The 18707-nt window shown below is 39.5% G+C and overlaps 3 protein-coding genes across 12 annotated transcripts in view; 1 reads left to right on the top strand and 2 right to left on the bottom strand.

Annotated features, from left to right (window-relative positions):
- smc3 (structural maintenance of chromosomes 3) overlaps positions 1 to 9175 on the bottom strand; it is a 69169-nt gene extending 59994 nt beyond the window's left edge. Inside the window, exons 1-4 of one of the 2 annotated variants that reach the window (XM_077718316.1) lie at positions 9022 to 9175; positions 8520 to 8625; positions 8027 to 8102; positions 5 to 43 (exon numbers count right to left, since the gene is read on the bottom strand). In XM_077718316.1, coding sequence (XP_077574442.1) covers positions 5 to 43; positions 8027 to 8102; positions 8520 to 8534 — 130 coding nt within the window. In that variant the 5' untranslated portion in view covers positions 8535 to 8625; positions 9022 to 9175. Of the gene's footprint in view, positions 1 to 4; positions 44 to 8026; positions 8103 to 8519; positions 8707 to 9021 lie in introns of those variants that run through there. The other variant, XM_077718317.1, reaches the window with a different exon arrangement.
- Positions 7784 to 18707, top strand: part of LOC144197742 (uncharacterized) — a 25689-nt gene continuing 14765 nt past the window's right edge. Inside the window, exons 1-5 of one of the 8 annotated variants that reach the window (XM_077718329.1) lie at positions 7784 to 8150; positions 8550 to 8604; positions 9654 to 9732; positions 9855 to 10085; positions 15546 to 15633. In XM_077718329.1, coding sequence (XP_077574455.1) covers positions 9923 to 10085; positions 15546 to 15633 — 251 coding nt within the window. In that variant the 5' untranslated portion in view covers positions 7784 to 8150; positions 8550 to 8604; positions 9654 to 9732; positions 9855 to 9922. Of the gene's footprint in view, positions 8151 to 8170; positions 8478 to 8549; positions 8605 to 9653; positions 10086 to 15545; positions 17477 to 18707 lie in introns of those variants that run through there. The other 7 variants (XR_013326585.1, XM_077718327.1, XR_013326584.1 and 4 more) reach the window with 7 other exon arrangements.
- The window catches only part of dusp5 (dual specificity phosphatase 5), a 19532-nt gene continuing 11026 nt past the window's right edge, over positions 10202 to 18707 (bottom strand). For both annotated transcript variants that reach the window (XM_077718330.1, XM_077718332.1), the window contains one exon: positions 10202 to 11031. In XM_077718330.1, coding sequence (XP_077574456.1) covers positions 10664 to 11031 — 368 coding nt within the window. In that variant the 3' untranslated portion in view covers positions 10202 to 10663. The remainder of the gene's footprint in view (positions 11032 to 18707) is intronic.

The raw sequence follows: 18707 nt of genomic DNA on the forward strand, positions 1-18707 counted from the left end.
TTACCATAGAAAAAGTTACTTTTGCCTGATCCATTTCGACCAACTGTGAGAGAGAGCATTTTTATTTGGAAAAAAAGGTCACTTAATATTTATTTAAGGACATATTTTGCAATAAAAAGACAGCAAACATTTTCTTCTTGTAAAACAAACAATAACTTAAACATATTTAAAACTTTTTCAAAAGAAGAAAAAATATTTATTTTTTTACAACATCGATAAGGCACATTTAAGAGTAGAAAATATTCTCCAAAATGGACGGTGTGTATACTGTATGCACTATATTCAAAATTCTCTATTACCCTGACCGCTCGACTGACTGATTTCATTTCTTGCCGACACTACTTACTGAGGTCGACAAAGCAGACATTCATGTTCTCGTAGTCAAGTGAAAAGACCATAAAACTGGGCCACCCACATACTCCAAGGATTACGGTTAATCCATTCAAACCATCCCAGATGAACGGTGAGGCAGTTGACTTCCGTGAGCTTGTAGCGCTTTTAAACCATCAAAATACTATCCCCAGACCCCCCACGACTCAAATGAGGATAAAGTGTTTCAGAAAGAGATGAGGTTTAGATAAAATTACATTATGGTCTGCATATGCAAAAACTAATATCTATTAAATAACTTCCTGATCATTGTTACTCATGTACTTGGATAATTGTGTAGGCGTGAAAACATGTAGTAGTATAGTGCTAATAATACGGGTGATCCTACTTCAAGATTTTTAGTTTATCGCGACCATGTCTGGTGTATATTAACCGCAATTTTCGAGGGATTACTGTGTAGAGGAAAGCCCTGACAACATGATGCGGATGTGAAAGTTTGGTAGATGAACTCAAGCCATGGCTCGAACATGGCAGCCGGAAGAAGCAAAATGTGAACAGCTTGGGAGCGATGGATGTCGGATGGCAAACATTGTTGTACAAAGAAAGACAGGCAGCCCGCGTTGCACGAGTTACTTGACAATTTGGAATAGATTTTCCTGAGCTTCAAGTGTCGGTGTGCACTGTAGTTTGAGCTTTCCCCAAAGCTAGTATTAATATTACCTAACCAGTGTGATGGATGGCAAACTCTACCCACTTGGCCAAACTATATTGAATACAGAGGATAAGATGTAGATGTTAGAATGGTTTGACTTCTATTACACATTACGTCAACAAAACACAATCAAACTCAGTTTTGCTCCCGTTCCCTTTTTAAAACATATGCTTGCCTTCATGGTAGCATGTTTCATCCTAGCATTACCATATGTCGTGCCCATTGACCCAGAGCGCCCAGTTGTGTGGGCAAAACCCAGATATTCCACCCCAGCGCCCTTTAAACCGATGCACCCAACAGATGTTAAAATATGGAACTCTGATATAGGAAGGAACAAGAGGAAAAAATTAAAGTGGTACCTCTACTTGGGAAATACAGCCATACCTCTACTAACGAATGTCTCTTGGTACAAAAACAAATGAGTGCCTTGAGATACGAAAAAGACTGAAGTTGCAAAATCCCCCCAAAATTATATGCATTTCCTGTACAGTGTTCCCGCGCTTATCGCGGTTAATGGGGACCGGGACCACCCGCGATAAGTGAATTTCCGCGAAGTAGGGATTCCCCTTCAAAAATGCTTAATTTGAATTTAATTCCAAAAAAAAAGATAATATATATATTTTTTTTAAATGTTACCCCCCTGTATACAGTACACCATATAGAATACGGGTAGAGAGAGTGAAATTCATGTTATAACAAAAAAAACTATAAAATATGTTGTTTCAATGTAATATTTGTGTTATTTTTTTTTCAAAAAAAAATCCGCGAAGTAGCGGGGAACACTGTATTTCCATTATTTTATTCTGAAATTGTGACAGATGCATTTATTCTCACTTTATAACCTCGCTACTCTCCAAGGCTTTCATTGGCTATCTCACAACAACCACAATCCATTTTTGTAAGATTCTCTTCTGTACTTTTGACTGCCGTTCGTCGTCATAAAGTTTTGTGCTTTTTTTGTTGTTGAAATGTTCCAACTGTGGATAAAGCAGCTGCTTCTGTTTATATCACCATGCCTCCCGAGATAATTATCAGTAGGAATGAAAAGTAGTCGGGAGGAGCATATAATCTAACTGCAATCCATAAGCAATATAACAAGAAGGCAGAGAAGGGAGCAGTAACCATTCCCACAGCAAAAATAAAAGAAATGCTGGCAAAATGTCAATAACGTAGTCTTTGTCAGAAAAACGCATCCCCAAAGTTGCATGGTTCATGTGATCACCCATTTTGACGTTTGTTTGTTGCACTATAGAAATATTATTGAAAGGCAATCGCCTTGGAATATTTTTTTTTCAAAATGTCCGTCAACCGGCACTGCAGAAGGGGAAGTTAAATCCAAGCAGGTAAGAACCAGTAGCGACTAATGAAAGAAATTCCAAAGAAATCATAACATGTTAACATTTGGTGCTCATTAATGTAGATAAATAGTCACCTCGTGGTGTAGAGGTTCACTCGCCTGACTTCGGTGCGGGCGGGCGCGGCCTCGATTCTCGCTGGTGGCGTTATGATTGTGAGTGCGTATGGTTGTTAGTCCCGCTGAGTGCCTGCCCTAAGGCTGACTGGCGACCAGTTTAGGGTGTAGTCTGCCTTTCGCTTGAAGTTAGCTGGGTTAGTCTCCAGCAACCCCCCGCAAAAACATGCATGTGGGACTTCAGCGCGAAACATGGTGGAATTACTGACTGTTAAATGCACGTAGACAGACCCAAACACAAAGATAAACTTATTTTCATTATGCTTTCATTTTTAAAGTTTGCAAAACACAAGATTTCAATTGATGTGAAAAAAACATTATTACAGTTTGATTTAAATTGTCCTACACTTATTTTTTTGCATTGTATATTGATATTGCATGAGTTACATTCACCCCGGAAATGGGAAAAGGGTACTCCTGATATGAGGTCTACGGAGGTTGGCAGCTCTGCTGAATAGGCGTGAAAAAATTTACTGTGATAACGGCTGGTTGATATAACGATAATTATCGTGAAAAATGTTATCAATAATAATAAAAACTTGATAAAAATCTGATAATATTAAACTGCAATTACTCCATTAGACCCCAACAGAGAACGGGAGGCGCTGTTGTGACGTGTATGCTAGACCAAGAATGGGCAAACTACTGCCCAGGGGCCTCACGCGGCCCGTTAAACGTTTTATTCTGACCCGCCGAACATGGTTTTATTACATCAAGAAACCTTAATTTTTAATTGTATTTTCTGTGCAATTCTATTTTGGGCCACTAGATGACACTGTAGAATTGGCTTTGAGTTAGCGTGTAGGGCTTTTTACTCCACTTTGCTATTTCCCCTTTGACCCTTCTTGCTCCAACAGCCCTTCGGTAAAAATGAGCGGACCTAAAAAAAACTGAAAGTAGATAAGGAAAGTCTAGTGTTCAATACAGAGTGGACAACTAAATATTTTTTCACTGAACACCATCATCTGCATATTGCCAATTATGCCAAGAAACTTGCAGTAAGGAGATTGGCACATTTTTGGAGCAACTGGGGCTAGTGAAGGCTAATGAATTTCCTGAGCTGAGAAACAAGTGCTGGATTTGTGATCTTGCGTTTGCTACGGACGTATTTTCATACCTCAATGAGCTCAACACGAAACTGCAGGGGAAGTATCTGTTTGTGCTAGACATGTACACAAACGTGAAAATCCAAGCTGGCTTTATTTGAACAAGGCATTCACTAATTTTCCCTACACTAGCTACACTGAAATAGGCCGGACCAAAAGTAAAGAAGTACAGTAAGTTACTGGTTGTACTGCACGGAAAATTCTGCCGTCGGTTCTCGGATTTCGGCAAAATTGACAAGTCACTTCAATTCGTGGCCTGTTTGTTCTCCGTCACAACACCCGAAACTGCCCCAAAGGAGCTGCAGCTAGAACTGATCGATCTGTAGTCCGACCGTGTCTTAGAAGAGAAGTTCAAATCTCAAAAACTCATTGACTTCTATGCTTCGCTCAACAAAGTAACATTTCCATGGCTGCAGCGGGCGGCGCAGAAGACGCTGGCGTTGTTCGGCTCGACCTTCGCGTGTGTAAAGACCTTCAGTAGTGTTCTCGTTACCTCTGCGTCCTGCGTCTGATACGCAAAGCTTTTCTTCCAGACGCACAATTTCAAGTAATGTGCTATTTTTCGGACGCAAAGAAATTTTTATCAAAAAAAAAAAAAAAAAAAACACATATATCCGATAGCAAACCAATTTATTCCACATAATCTTTGCGAAATAATTCTCGCGTGAACGAGACTAGCAGACACTAGCAGACGCAGGAGAGGAAGCAATAGCAAGAGTTTCGTAATAGTGTAAGAAAGATAAAAAATGTTTCAGAAAAAGCAAAACAGTCTGGATAGTTATTTCGCAGTTAAAAATACAACTAGTAAGAAAAGAACTGCAGAAGATTCGATCGATGATCATGAAGCAAAACGGGGTAAGCAAGGAAAAATACGCACATTTCAAAAGACTTGGTTGCAGCTGTTCGCGTGGTTACGATATGACGAGGAAAATAATTTCATGTACTGTGCTGTTTGTACGGATAACAAGCAGGTAAATGGACTGATTGCGGCAGCTAAATGCACAAATTTTCAAAAATGCACCCTGGATAGACACAGTTTTGCCCGGACACAAGTTGGCACTGGAAATTCCCACATTGCGAAATAACAACAAAAAAATCGAAAAAAAGGCATCAGCAACAAAAGACAAAGTAGTTACAGCTTGATTGAAAGTTGTACATTGGATGTCCATGGAAGATATACCGTTCAGCAAGTTTAGCAGCATAATAAACCTGATGCATGAGCTTGGTGTCGCAGACTTGGATATTTTGAAAAAACACAAAATTAATTACGAATCTTACTTTACGCCTCATGAATTGTTGGATAGCATTTCAACTGTAATAGAAGAAGAGAAGGAAGTGATGTTGCAAAATTCACCAGTCGTTACGATACTTGCTGATGAATCAACAGACTCTACAAATACAAAGCGCCTTGTCCTGTATGCCCAAGTGATAGATGATACGATGCAACCTTCGACGCATTACATCGCAAATGTTGAGTGCAAAGATTCAACAGGTCAGGCTGAAAAGTACCCAAGAGACAAGATGAGCAATCTCTGGAAACTGATCAGCCAGTACCACAGTGAAGAGATGCCGAACATGATAAGATTGGCTCAGCTGGCTCTTACATCAGCTGTGCATACAGCTGGCTGTGAGAGAGGTTTTTCTGTGCAGAACAGAATCCTCACAAAGAAAAGAAACAGGCTGCAAGTGGAAACTCAGCACAAACTGATGGTAGTGCAGCTGGCTAAAAGTGTGAACCATCAAAAGGCCCTGGAAAAGTGGAAAGGCTGCAAAGAGAGGAGGATCTACGAGCTGAAAGACTAGTACAATGATAAATAAACCCTAACCCTAAACCATATAATAAATGAATTAAATCTGAATGTTTATATATCGTTGTTTATGTTTTATTTGCATCCGTAGTATGTTGGGACTCGTGACAAGTTTCCTGGGACGCACAGTTTTCAGACAAGCGAATCCCTGGGACTCGCAGTGTGCCAATTGTAAAATTATCACTGCTCCAGTATCATGAACATCAACAAAGTCAGCCACAGATCCAAGTTAAAAGACCAACACCTCAAATCCATTCTGAGAATCGCCACAACAAATGTACACATACACACACACACGTACATACGTACGCACGCACGTACGCACGCGTGTATGTGTGTATATGTGTGTGTGTATACATACCTACCTACCTACCTACCCATCCCCCCATCCACCCACCCACCCACATTTCTTTGTTAAATCATTCTTCCAATTGTTCAAAAAGTGCTCAGGGTCGTAACCAGTCATCTAGTTCTTATCCAAGGATTGTTTATCCGACATCTCACCCAATATCAGGCTCTGAGGACTGTTGATCGGGAGGCGGCAAGGACTCGGGATATCTGCCACTTCCATAACACTCGAATAGTGTGCATACCTCGTGACGCATTTCGGCTTCTTTATGTAATTGTTATATGATTGTTAGGTCAAATTAAGGCGTGATTTTTTTTAATCCAAATGAGGGTTGGTTTTAGTTTCCTGTTTTGTTATTGTTAAAATACCTTGATTTTTATGTTAGTTACAGATGTTGTTTTTGCTTACGCATGTTGAATTAATCAATAACCTTGGAATTGTTTTTGATTTATGGCCATAAAAGCCGTAAGGGAATTACTGTTCGGGAGGATACTTTGAAGACAAGGAGGAAGTCTTGTTGCTTTGATGCATCTTCCCTTAAGGTTCTTATCCATGATGCAATCTATTTAATTAAATGTCAATAATTAAATAAGATGTCTGCCTGCAGTGATTGAAAATTACATCGGAAGGGTAATTATTTATGAACCTATCAGTTACTTATTTATATATTTATTCATGTATTTATTTATTAACTTACTATTAACTATCTATTTGTGTAAAATGCCTTTCCTATTTGTGCATCCTCACCCTCTTGCTACTGCGACAAAGAAATTTCCTGAATACGGGATGAATGAAGTTATCCAATCCAATACCTCGATATACAAGTGCCCCGACATATTAGCAATATGAGATACGAGTAAAATGTATCTTGAGATAAGGGTTAAATTCCAAGCAAATATTTATCGTGAGATATGAGACAAATTTTGATATACGAGCATACAGAGAGGCTGCTCATAAGAATACCATGGGCACTCTTTCCCATCGCAACACCCTCGTGTAATGTACCTATGAGAACTGAGCCTTGCATTTTTTCAGTGTTTTCCCCCCATTAGTCAGTGCGAATGGCGGAGCTTGTTCACTAATAAGAGAGGACTACTACCTCCCCGGCAAGTTGGCGAGTGGCCGTGTGATATCCCATTGTGAGGACATTTGTGTGCATCATTTTCGGAATATTTTGAAGGGAAGACAAAAACAAACAATCGTCGATAGGTTGCATCTGAAGTCAGTGTGGAAGCGGGGCAAATAGAGCCAACCCAAAAGAAGAACGGTATTAAAAATTTCAAAAAAAATTGAATTAAGTTTAGTGTAAGGTTAGATTAAACTTACTTTTGAGTGTGTCTGCATCGTTCTTTCTCTCTCTCTCAACTACTTGTTGCAAAGTGTCGATAAAACTGTTGCTTTAACCAATCAGATTTCGAGTTGGTCACACCACAATGCTTTCCCGCAGGCATAGGGATACATCATTGACTTCTAGCAGGCGTAAGGATACGTCATCGCTTTCACCAACTATGATTGGCTAGTGATAGTGTGCACTAGCCAGAGCTACCAAACTGTATCTGGAGCGAGCTGCACAAGCAAATATATTGTTGTGTTGATTTAATAACGGCTTGGTCAACCCGCAATGGCTGAAGGAGAAGAAATTGATTTGTTTGCAGATTTACTGTTAAAGCTCGACATCATTAAGTTCAGTCTGACAACTACAAAGCTAGCCAGCCTGTCACAACCGAGAAGGAAGATTTTCAGCACTTAATCGAATAAAAACGTATGCCAGCAATGCGACAGGACAGGCTCAACTTTCAGCATTAGCTTCGATGGCGATAGAAAAGAAGGAGGAAAGGATGTAAGATGGATTTAGTTGAGTAAAATATGGCTGTATTCCTAAATAACATTTCAATTGTATGAGGTTATTATTGGTGCTTTTTGTGTGTAGAGGTTTTATAGCCATAAAATAGTTTTTGAGGGTTTGATTGATTCAGAAAGCTGAATGCGTCGTTAGGAAGTACCCGGACCGCCGCTGCATTTTAATACTATTAAACCACTAGTTATTTGTGACTTTATAAATAGATGGAAAATTAGAAGAAATAAAAATGCTTTTCCAATCCAAGTTAGTTAGGAAGAATTAAATTGTTTTAAGTTCATTTCTATGGGAAACGTTAATTTGAGTTACGAGTAAATTGACAAACAAGCTCGGTCCCGGAACGCATTAAGCTTTTATCTTGAGGTACCACTATACGCGCATCAAATACTCACCGATGACATTGTGCTTGGGACTGAACGGATCTACCACAGTCTGGTCTCTATAACTTCGGAACCCTTGGATGATAACCTGCAGACAGAAGTGTCAATGCACTTTTAAGAAAAAAAACACAAAATGGTATGTAGATTAAAATTAAAACGAGCCAGTTTACAGTGATGGAAGCCACGTATAAAAGATTTACTTGGTATACTTGGTAGAGGGTTGCGGTGATTGTCTTGCGATACGTATATATAACTATCTTTGCCCGTGGATCTTCAAAAGGGGGTCGGCCATTTCAAGAAGCACTTTTCGGTGGCATTCTGGTTAACTTCAGCGTGATGCTTTTTGATAACAAGTTGAATTCAAACCGTCTCAATTTCAATACTTCACGAAAACAAGGATTTAAAATTACAAATTCCAACTGGCTTTCATTCAACCAAGTGACAATGCAACCAATTTTGCCCGGTAAAAGAAAGCAACACAACCACTCTTCAGACGCTAGCTTACCTGTTTGATGTACATTTTCGACAATTTCAGGGGCCCTCTAGTCCAAACCAGGAGGAAACCGACAGGCTCCGCGTGGAGAATGCAAGTGAGTAAAACTACACACTTTCTGGAATTTAAGATTAAAGTTTTCTCATTCAAAATTGGTTAGGTCGTCTCCAGTGGACAGAAAACATAGAAAATGGCGGCGGGGGGGGGGGGGGGGTGATTTGGAACATACCACAATGTAAAATTTGGGGTTACCCTTGAATATACAAATGGTAAAACGGGAAACAGGTTCAGATAATCTCCAATACTTTTTTAAAGTCCGTATCCTGAACTAATATGCGGTAATTTATTCTGTTACCATATCATTTGGTCTGATAAACGAATTTTAAAACGATTGCTTTTCCTGTTTCATCCCACCTCCATTTGTTATGATGCCTAAAACCAGTTCGGTCGCTTTAGAGCGCCAAATGCGTGAAAGAACATACCCACCACAGTCATTTCAAGGAATTTAAAATACCTGACGCTACGGTCGGCTAACAGGCCACACGGTAATCCGATCAGAAAGGACTAGCGATTCGGGAGTAAAAAAAAAAGAGGCGGTGGCCTCTGCATCGATGTCAATGAGGGATGGCGTAGCAATAGCACTGTTCTGGATAGACACTTTCCCCAGACCTCAATTTCATGTCGGCCATATTTAGACCACTCTTTCTTTTCTGTCCAGAAAACCGTCATTATCATCACTACTTTTTACAAACCATCCAATGCTAACGTGTTGCAGTAGATTTTAATCAAGCAAATCTCAAAATTGTATAGCTGAAATTTTACCAGCACGTCAGTGGCGGTCCGTGAATTTTCTAGCGACGCCTTCAGCTATGTCTGAAATCAATTTAACTCTCAAAAAAACCCAAAAATTTTATGGCTATAAAACCTATATTGCAACTACAGCTGCAATCATCAATAATAACCTCATACAATAGAAATATTATTTAGGACTATAGCCATATTTTACTCGCCAAAAATCATTTTTACCTATACACAATATCCACCCTCCTTTCTTTCCTTTTCTTTTCCTTTTCTATCGCCATCGAAGCTAATGCTGAAAGTCGAGCCTGTCCTGACTTATTTCTGGCATGTTTTTATTCGATTTAGTGCTGAAAATGTCCGTTCCTGGTTGCGACCTTTTGAAAGCAACTGCAGGTCCCAAGAGCAACAGTGCAAATAGTTGTTTGTAAGTATAAAGTGCACGATCAGGAAGAAAATGCAAGCTATCACTAGCTGCTGAGAGAAAATCGGTCAGGAGGGTGGAGATTCAACCGAGAATCACCAAAAAGCAGATCTGCCAATAAATAGGAGTTGCTGGAACACGTGTCAGTGTCCACAGTCAAGCGAGTTTTGCATCTCCATGGACTGAGAGACTGATGTGCAAGAAGCTCCAAAAGCGACACCTTAAGGCTCGACTGAAGTTTGCTGCTGATCACATGGACAAAGACAAGACCTTCTGGAGGAAAGTTCTGTGGTCAGACGAAACAAAAATCGAGCTGTTTGGACACAATGCCCAGCAATATGTTTGGAGGAGAAAAGGTGAGGCCTTTAACCACAAGTACACCATGCTTACTGTTACTGTAGTGGTAGTATTATGCTGTGGTGCTGTTTTGCTACCAATGGGACTGGTGATTTACAGTGAGTAAGTGAGATAATGAAGAAAGAAGATTACCTTCAAATTCTTCAAGATATAACCCATTGATAACTTGTGGACAATGCTGAAAAAACAAGTCCATGTCAGAAAGCCATCAAATTTAACTGAACTGCACCGATTCTATCAAGAGGAGTGGTCAAAGATTCAAACAGAAACTTGTGAATGGTACCAAAAGTGCCTTATTGAAGTGAAAATGGCCATGTTACCAAATATTATCGCTGCTGTATATTTTTGACCCAGCAGATTTTATCACTTTTTTCTGTTCACCCATAATAATAATAATAATAATAATTTTATTTTAATGCATCAATCAATAAAAATCATCATGTTGAACTAAAGCATGTATCTTGGATGTTTATTAATGTTTTTATCACTGCAACAGCATCTATAAAATGTATACTATACTCCCTATTGAGACTTTTTGGATCTCCAGTCTGGTCTGCTGGATTCATCACCAGGCATTTTACATGCAATTCTTCTTCAAGTAAGACAAACAGTCACTGTTCTTTTTCTTTGAGTTTTTGGTGTTGAAGGAGGTGGCGATGTCATTGTCAAAAAAGAATGCAGACTCCGTGACATGGGGAGTGGTGGATTCAGGTGTGGCAGCATGAGCAGGTGCTGTCGACAGGACCTCCAACTCGAACTGCAGCAGCTGTCCCATGAAACTAAGATTGGGTGAGATAACGGCCCGGTGCTCCTTGATGATGTCGAATGCTGCATCCATTTTAAGCTGCTGGGTTCTCGTGATGTATGCCATGCATATGGTGGGGGAACGAGAAATGCCCGCTTCACAGTGGACGAGGACCTTTCCCCCAGATTGCTTTATTTGATCTGGACACAGAAAGAAATGGAAAAATCAGTCATAGGATGAGTAATAAGTTGGAAGTACCACCCTGCTATTTACTCGTACCCATTAATTGTATACTCTAGCAACAGAAGCATCACTTACAGAGAACTTTTGCAGGAGCCCCATTTAAAAAAAAAAAAATCATTCATTCATCTTCTGTACCGTACATCTTTCTAAGGGCTCCGGGGGTTGCTAGAGCCTTTCCCAGATGCCTACACCTGAGAATGGTTGCCAGTCAGCCATAGGGAACAGAGAGACAGACGACCGTTCGTAACCACAATCATCCACGCATCGAGAATCGAGCCCGCGCCTGTCCTGACCATAGTCAGGCGAGTGAACCACTACAGGTGGTTTCGTATGTTTTTATAAACTTAAAATCAATGTCATTTGTTCACTATTTTGTAGCCCCTACAATACAGCTGAATGGAACTTTAGTCATCCTCAACAATTGCAGGGAAAGTTGCTTTATACAGTTAAACAGTGAAGAATATATTCTAACAGATTTAATAGTTTTCCTTCCCTCTAAGAACATGTCTTTCTACTTAGAAATAGACATAATAAGCAAATAAATGATTTGCCAGAATTGACTACTTGCATGTACTTTTCCCACTTGTTTTTTGTCCCCCCTGCCCTGCCGTTGGTTCACACAGCTGTGCATGATCCATAATTACTTCCTGATTTGTGTATTTAAACACCACTGAGTTTAGTATTCATTGTCGGACCGTCTGTGTAAATTCCTGCGTAGATTCCATTCTGGCCGAACGTAAAATTAGCCGAAGGACTAATTAGCCAACCAACTAGCCAGCCGAAGGTCGTTGTGCCAACGCGTTCGCCCCGCCCCCAGTCGTGTGTGTGTACAAGTTTTTGAACCTGGGCCCGCGGGTTATACACTGCCTGGCCCACATACGGCCCGTTACAGATGACAACATTCATTTAGAATAACAAGTTACAAATAACAACATTCATTTGGAATAACAAGTGCATTTATTCAGAGCCAAACAAAGTAGTTATAACAGTAAGTACTATAATGACAGAAGAAAAAAAGTAATTATAAAAGTAGATAATGTAATTTATACCCGCATAGAAAACATTGAGACACACTTTTGGATTAAGGTTTCAGCAAATCATTTTGAATTTATATTTACTAAAATAATGGGAAATTATTTAAAATTAAAATAGTGTTGGCACACATCATCAGAAGTGTGTTCAAGAGCATTTTCAGGTATTGTTCTCTAAGCCCTCTAGTCTGTATTTTAGTAGTCTTCTAGTGTGTTTTCTCAAGTAGCAAGAGCGTGTGTATGAGTACATATATAAGAATATTGAATAAAAATTAAGGCCAGGACATTGCACTATGTACTTGTATTTAGAAATATGTCCAGCAGATGGCAGTAAATTTTGAGATGGCTTCCACTGTAAAGTAACATGATTGTCACCATGATTGTAATTTTTGTACATAATTTGTAAGTTTTTTACAGCTTTATTAAAAACACCAACTGTGAATTTGCTTTGTCTTTTTAATTAAATGATTTTTAGTATGGCAGCTTATTGATAATGTGTTTAATATTAAAAAGCAAGTAAAATGATTATCGTTGTACTGGCTAATTCATTTGAACCATGAAAAAATGTGAGATACGAGAAAGCCAGGTGGCCAAGACGGCTGTTTATCGTTGTTTATTGTATTTTTTTGCTGCATCTCTTTCGTGTATAACAGATATCTGAAAGCACTGGGCGGAGCGTCAAATTTTTTTCAGTGTTTTTTTTCCGTCACTCAGCGCGAATGCTGGAGCGATCGCTAATACGAGGAGTATAGTATATTACTTCTAGTTGGTTGTTCATAAGAACATCAATCAGGGGCACTGCCCCCAACCCGCAACTCCTCGTGTAATATCTCTGGTCGCAACTACCTATTTGTAATTTTTTTAGCTCTTGTTAACGGAGCGATCGCTAATTCAAGACAACTCGTTGGCAAGTGGTCGTGCGTTGTCCTATTGTGAGGACATTTGTCTACATCATTTTCGTAATATTTTGAAGGGAATACAACAGCAAACAGCCCATAGCGAATGTGATGTTGCAGGCGGGGCAAAAAGTCAACCCGGCCAGGAGAAGGTATGAAAATGTAAAACAAAATTAGAATTAAGTTTAGTGGAAGGTTAGATTAAATTTATTTTTTTTGGTTCTATTAAACACATTTTAGTAATATTAAACCACTAGTTATGTGTTACTTTGTTAACAGATGGAGACTTTTTCTTATCCAATATCCTGTTTTTTGTGTTTTTTCAGAGGGTTGGAACGAATTAATTTGTTTTTAGTTCATTTCAATGAGACACGTTCGTTCGAGTTACGAGAATATGGACAGACGAGCTCAGTCCGGGAACGAATAAAGCTCGTATCTCGAGGTACCCCTGTATTATGAACCATAGAAAAATAGAGATTTTCAACAATCAAATCAATTTTCTCGCCACAAAAAAATCTTACGATTTGGTCATTAAGGCAAAGACCTCATGTATCACGCACATTCTAAATTTGCTTCAGTTTTTAGTACAGAATTTTGACTGACAACTCTCCCACCTTGGACTATCCTCTTCCATCTGCTGATGGATTAAGGACTTCTTCAGATGCCTGGGGGTCCACATCATGGACAAGCTCTTCTGGTCTTCCAACACCACTGCAGTGGTGAAGAAGGCCCAGAAACGTCTCCTTTTCCTGAGGAGGAACAACTTGGACACTAAGCTTCTGGTAACCTTCTATAGAGCAACTGTGGAGTGCATCCTGGCATACTACCTTACAGTGTGGTACACTGGGAAAACGGCAGCAGACAGAAAAGCCATGCAGAGAGTGATCAACACCGCCCGGAAGATCATCGGCTGCTCTCTGCCCTCACTGGATGACATTGCCAGCCCTCACTCCCTCAGCACAGCCGGGAACATTGTTAGAGACTCATTCCACTCTGGTCACAACCTGTTCCAGCTGTTGCCCTCAGGCAAACGCTACAGGTCTCACAAAGCACGGACAAATAGACAAAATGCTGCAGTATTCATATTTATTCATTCAATGCTGTTTTCGGCTGGATTTAAAGTCATTTTTTGTGCATTTTGGGGGTTTTCGCCATTGATGTCCATGGCTGTCTTTTACCAGGGAAATCACTACCCTGGACTTGGTTTAAACTTCCAAAGAGCTCCAGTATCTGTGTTTAAATCATTAAATGCCGTTTTCCGCATGATTTTAGAACATTATAAATATTATAAATATACAAAATATTCCTGAATACTCTTGTCATGGGAAAATATTCAGGAATATTCTTATTAAGCAGCAGCACCATATTTGAACTTGTAGTAGTTGTTTAATTGATAACTCTTTGGAGTTCGAAATAAGCAGAAATATATACCTGTTAAATATATTTTAATTTTAAATAATTTCCCAATATTTTAGGAAATATATTTTCAAAATGATTTGCTGAGAACCTTAATTCAAAGATTAATCTCGATGTGTTCTATTCTGGTGTAAATTACAGTACTTACTGTTATAACTCTTTTCTTTGTTTGGCTGTGAATAAATGTCCTTGTTATTCTAAATGAATGTTGTTATCTGTAACTTGTTAATCTAAATGAATGTTGTTATCTGTAAGTTGTTATTCTAAATGAATGTTGTTATCTGTAAGTTGTTATTCTAAATGAATGTTGTTATCTGTAACTTGTTATTCTATATGAATGTTGTTATCTGTAACTTGTTATTTTAAATGAATGTTATCAGTAACGGGCCGTATATGGCCCGCGGCCGAGGTTGAAAAACTTGTACACACACACGACCAGGGGCGGGGGCTTGCGTCGGCTAAATGTTCTTCGGCTACATAGTCGGTGGGCCAAATAGTCGTTCGGCTAATTCTACGTTCGGCCAAATAGTCGTTCGGCTAATTCTACGTTCGGCCAAATAGTCGTTCGGCTAATTCTACGTTCGGCCAAATAGTCGTTCGGCTAATTCTACGTTCGGCCAAATAGTCGTTCGGCTAATTCTACGTTCGGCCAAATAGTCGTTCGGCTAATTCTTCGTTCGGCTAATTCTTCGTTCGGCTAATTCTTCGTTCGGCTAATTCTTCGTTCGGCCAAATGGTCTTTCGGCCAAATGGTCTTGCGGCCAGTTGGCTGTCGGCCAGATGTCGGTCGGCTAAACGCCTTTCGGCAAGTAGACCGGCCAAAGTATGGAGAAGCAGGAAGTTCGCCTCGAAAACCACGGTGGAATATATTAACTTCTTTGCCTTGGTTATTGCACAAGGTTTAAATTTAGGGTAGCAGAAGATTATTTTTTTAAGTGTGTAGGAATCTAACTTCATTCAAGTTAAATTTAAAGTTTTTGTTATGTAACGATCGCATCCGTCAAGTCTCTCTCTTTGTTTCTCTCTCTCCCATCTGCGAAGTCCGCGTCGTATTGTATCCCTTTATTACGACTTTTACATAGCAATGTTTTTTTTTTCAATCACTATCTTGTCTTGTTTTTTTCTCAGGCTCATTGGGTGGTCCAGGAAGCTTAGGAGGCATTTTAAAGGACAGTTCAAAATCCAAGCAAAGCTGGAATAGACTCTTTCTCCACAGGTGATATGCATGATTTGATAATCTGAAGAAACCAGGAAATGCCAAGATTTCGTCCTTCGCTGTCTTTTATATTATTTGCCGTGTCATTCTTCGACGGTAAAAATATTTTGCTTCTTCAGCGCTGAATGCCACGCAATTCAGCACCAAAGAAGACACAAATTCCTGACGTCTGCCATTTTTAGCCTGTCTTCCACTTGCGCGTTTCAGTGTAAATTTTGTCATTTTTATGAACATTTTTTTATAATAATATGAAACAAGGAGTTAGGGTTGAACAATGCGTTGAAGTAGCGAATGTTGGAGCTGAAACGTAGTAAGGACGACAATACTTTCAGGGGCATCACAAAATGATGTAGCACCTGGCCCATAGGCCTGGCATTTGACATCTACTAAGGTGAAATAACTCAGCTACTACTAGCAAAATCTAATATAAAATTGCTCCTTGAGTAATTGGCTGCCTTATTTAATGAGATGTATAAATCTAGGTTACACCCTCAAACAATACACAATCATGATAAAAAAAACTAACCAATGCTGGCCAATGGCGACTGGTGGAACTTTGTGCTTTTGTCTATAAATAACCTCCTACATTTGCCGGTGTTAGGATGTGCCATTGACTACTATGCACGCTGTGCTCCACAGGCCTCGATTGCCAAGGTCCCCCCATACCATTCAAACTCCCCTGCCTGCTCATTCCTGCCCTGCCACTTTTCACATTGACTGTTGGCTACACCCACCAGAGATTAGGCTTTGTTGGCGATTAGTACATGAAAATGGCTTTCTCGAACTACAACCCTCGACGGGGTGAACTTCTCATCAAACCCTGAAAGAAAGTGACTGGTTGTATGTGGTTGTGGAAGATTGAGGGCAGGCAATCAAGGTTAACTGATTATCTGGGTTAATTGGGTTACTTATAGTCAGCCCTCTCTTGTGGAAGGTGGTAGACAAACACACGCTGAGGGTTTATTTGAGGCCGGCAATGATAGCTTTTAAAAGTAAAGACCTATGCAGGGGTGTCTGTCAGAGTCGTCTAATTTAAATACACCATCTGCATGAATCTCCAACTATAAATATACAGTTGTGGTCAAAGGTTTACATACACTTGTGAAGAACATAATGTCACGGCTCTCTTGAGTTTCCAGTGATCTCTACAACTATGATTTTCTCTGATAGAGTGATTGGAACAGAAACTTCTTTGTGATAAAACCATTCATGAAGTTTGGTTCGGCACTCAAACGCATGGTTTTGTCTATAAATTTCTTCTTGGTTGTATGTCCCCAGGCAACCACCTCAACCCTATAAGTCTAGATAGAAGAATTGTCTGATTGAAGAGAAAAGGCTTCATTTTTCATGTTTTGCTTTGATTGTTTTTCTTTCTATTTCTTGTTCGAAAGTAACAATGACTGCAGTAATATGAACCATCAAAGGAATTGAGATATTTCAAAATCAAAGGCAATATGGCCACCAGAACAACTTAAACTTCCTGTAAGAAAATTGTCATTTCTGTCATTAAAAAGCATCTGGTTCTTGCCAAGATACACTTCCTTATTTTTTCAAATTGAATAATTAGATATTTTGCATTTACAAAGACAGACTTATTAACTTCTTTATGAAATTGACCCAAAGAATAATTGTACCATGTCAGCACATCCCAATTGTTGTAAAGGCTGATCGAAGGTCTTGCGGTCGATCATTAAAATTACTGCGTAATGTGTATCATGCTATTATCTCACCCAAAGACTTGGTGAACGCCACGAACACACCTTGTTGTACTGCTCACGTGACTTCCTTTTTTTAATTTGTCTTCGTCCTGGCCACACCCTTTCGAAATGTAAAATCCAGCAGACGATCCTTTCTATTCATAGAATATCGCAGAAATACCACGTGCAATGATTTTCCCTTCAAAAAACTTTTTTTCTCCCTATTAAAACCATAAATATGGAGGTAAAAGTTGTGAATCAGGGGGCGTCCTATATGAGAGCAATTGTAAAATTAAACTATTTTGGAAAAATTCAATAGTATGGCTGATACCCGTATGCACATTACAGTTGTGGTCAAAAGTTTACATACACTTGTGAAGAACATCATGTCATGGCTCACTTGAGTTTCCAGTTATTTCTACAATCTGATAGAGTGATTGGAACAGATACTTAATTGTCACAAGAAACATTCATGAAGTTTGGTTCTTTTATGACTTTATTATAGGTTAACAGAAAGAGTGATCAAATCTGCCGGGTCAAAAATATACATACAGCAACACGAATAAGCAATTTTGGTGACTGTTGGGTTTATTCTGTATTACTATTACAAATATAGTTGTATTAAGTCATTTCTTTGTTAAATCATTCTCTTATTATTCTCAAAGTGTTGCGAGGTCATAAACTGCCACCTAGTCCACTCTCACATGGACTTCTCCAAGGATTGTTGACGCTACATCCAAATACCCAGTATCGGACTGTGAGGGTTAGAAAGTTGTGTCTGTGAAAAGAGCTTCATAGAATGGACTCTTAACTTCTTGTGAGTGATTATGAGTGGCTACAGCTAGTGACTTCTCTGAGGCCAATTAATTAGGGCTCATTGGATGCAAACCCTCACAAATGCTACAATGGAAAAGTCAAAGGAGCTCAGGATGGATTTGAAAAAGCGAATCCTTGACTTGAAGAAGTCAGGAAAGTCACTTGGAGCCATTTCAAAGCAGCTGCAGGTCCCAAGAGCAACAGCGCAAACAATTTCTAGTAAGTATGAATTGCATGGCACTGTTTTGTCACTGCCATGATCAGGAAGAATACGCAAGCTATCACCTGCAGCTGAGAGAAAATTGGTCATAAGGGTGAAGATTCAACCGAGAATCACCAAAAAGCAGTTCTGCCAAGAAATAGAAGCAGCTGGAACGCAGGTGTCAGTGTCGGCAGTCAAGCGTGTTTTGCATCTCCATGGACTGAGAGGCTGCCGTGCAAGGAAGCCCTCGCTCCAAAAGCGGCACCTTAAAGCTCGACTGAAGTTTGCTGCTAATCACATGAACACAGATAAGACCTTCTGGAGGAAAGTTCTGTGGTCAGTCGAAACAAAAATCAAGC

The sequence above is a fragment of the Stigmatopora nigra genome, chromosome 6 (assembly GCF_051989575.1).
Source record: "Stigmatopora nigra isolate UIUO_SnigA chromosome 6, RoL_Snig_1.1, whole genome shotgun sequence".
NCBI lineage: Eukaryota > Metazoa > Chordata > Actinopteri > Syngnathiformes > Syngnathidae > Stigmatopora > Stigmatopora nigra.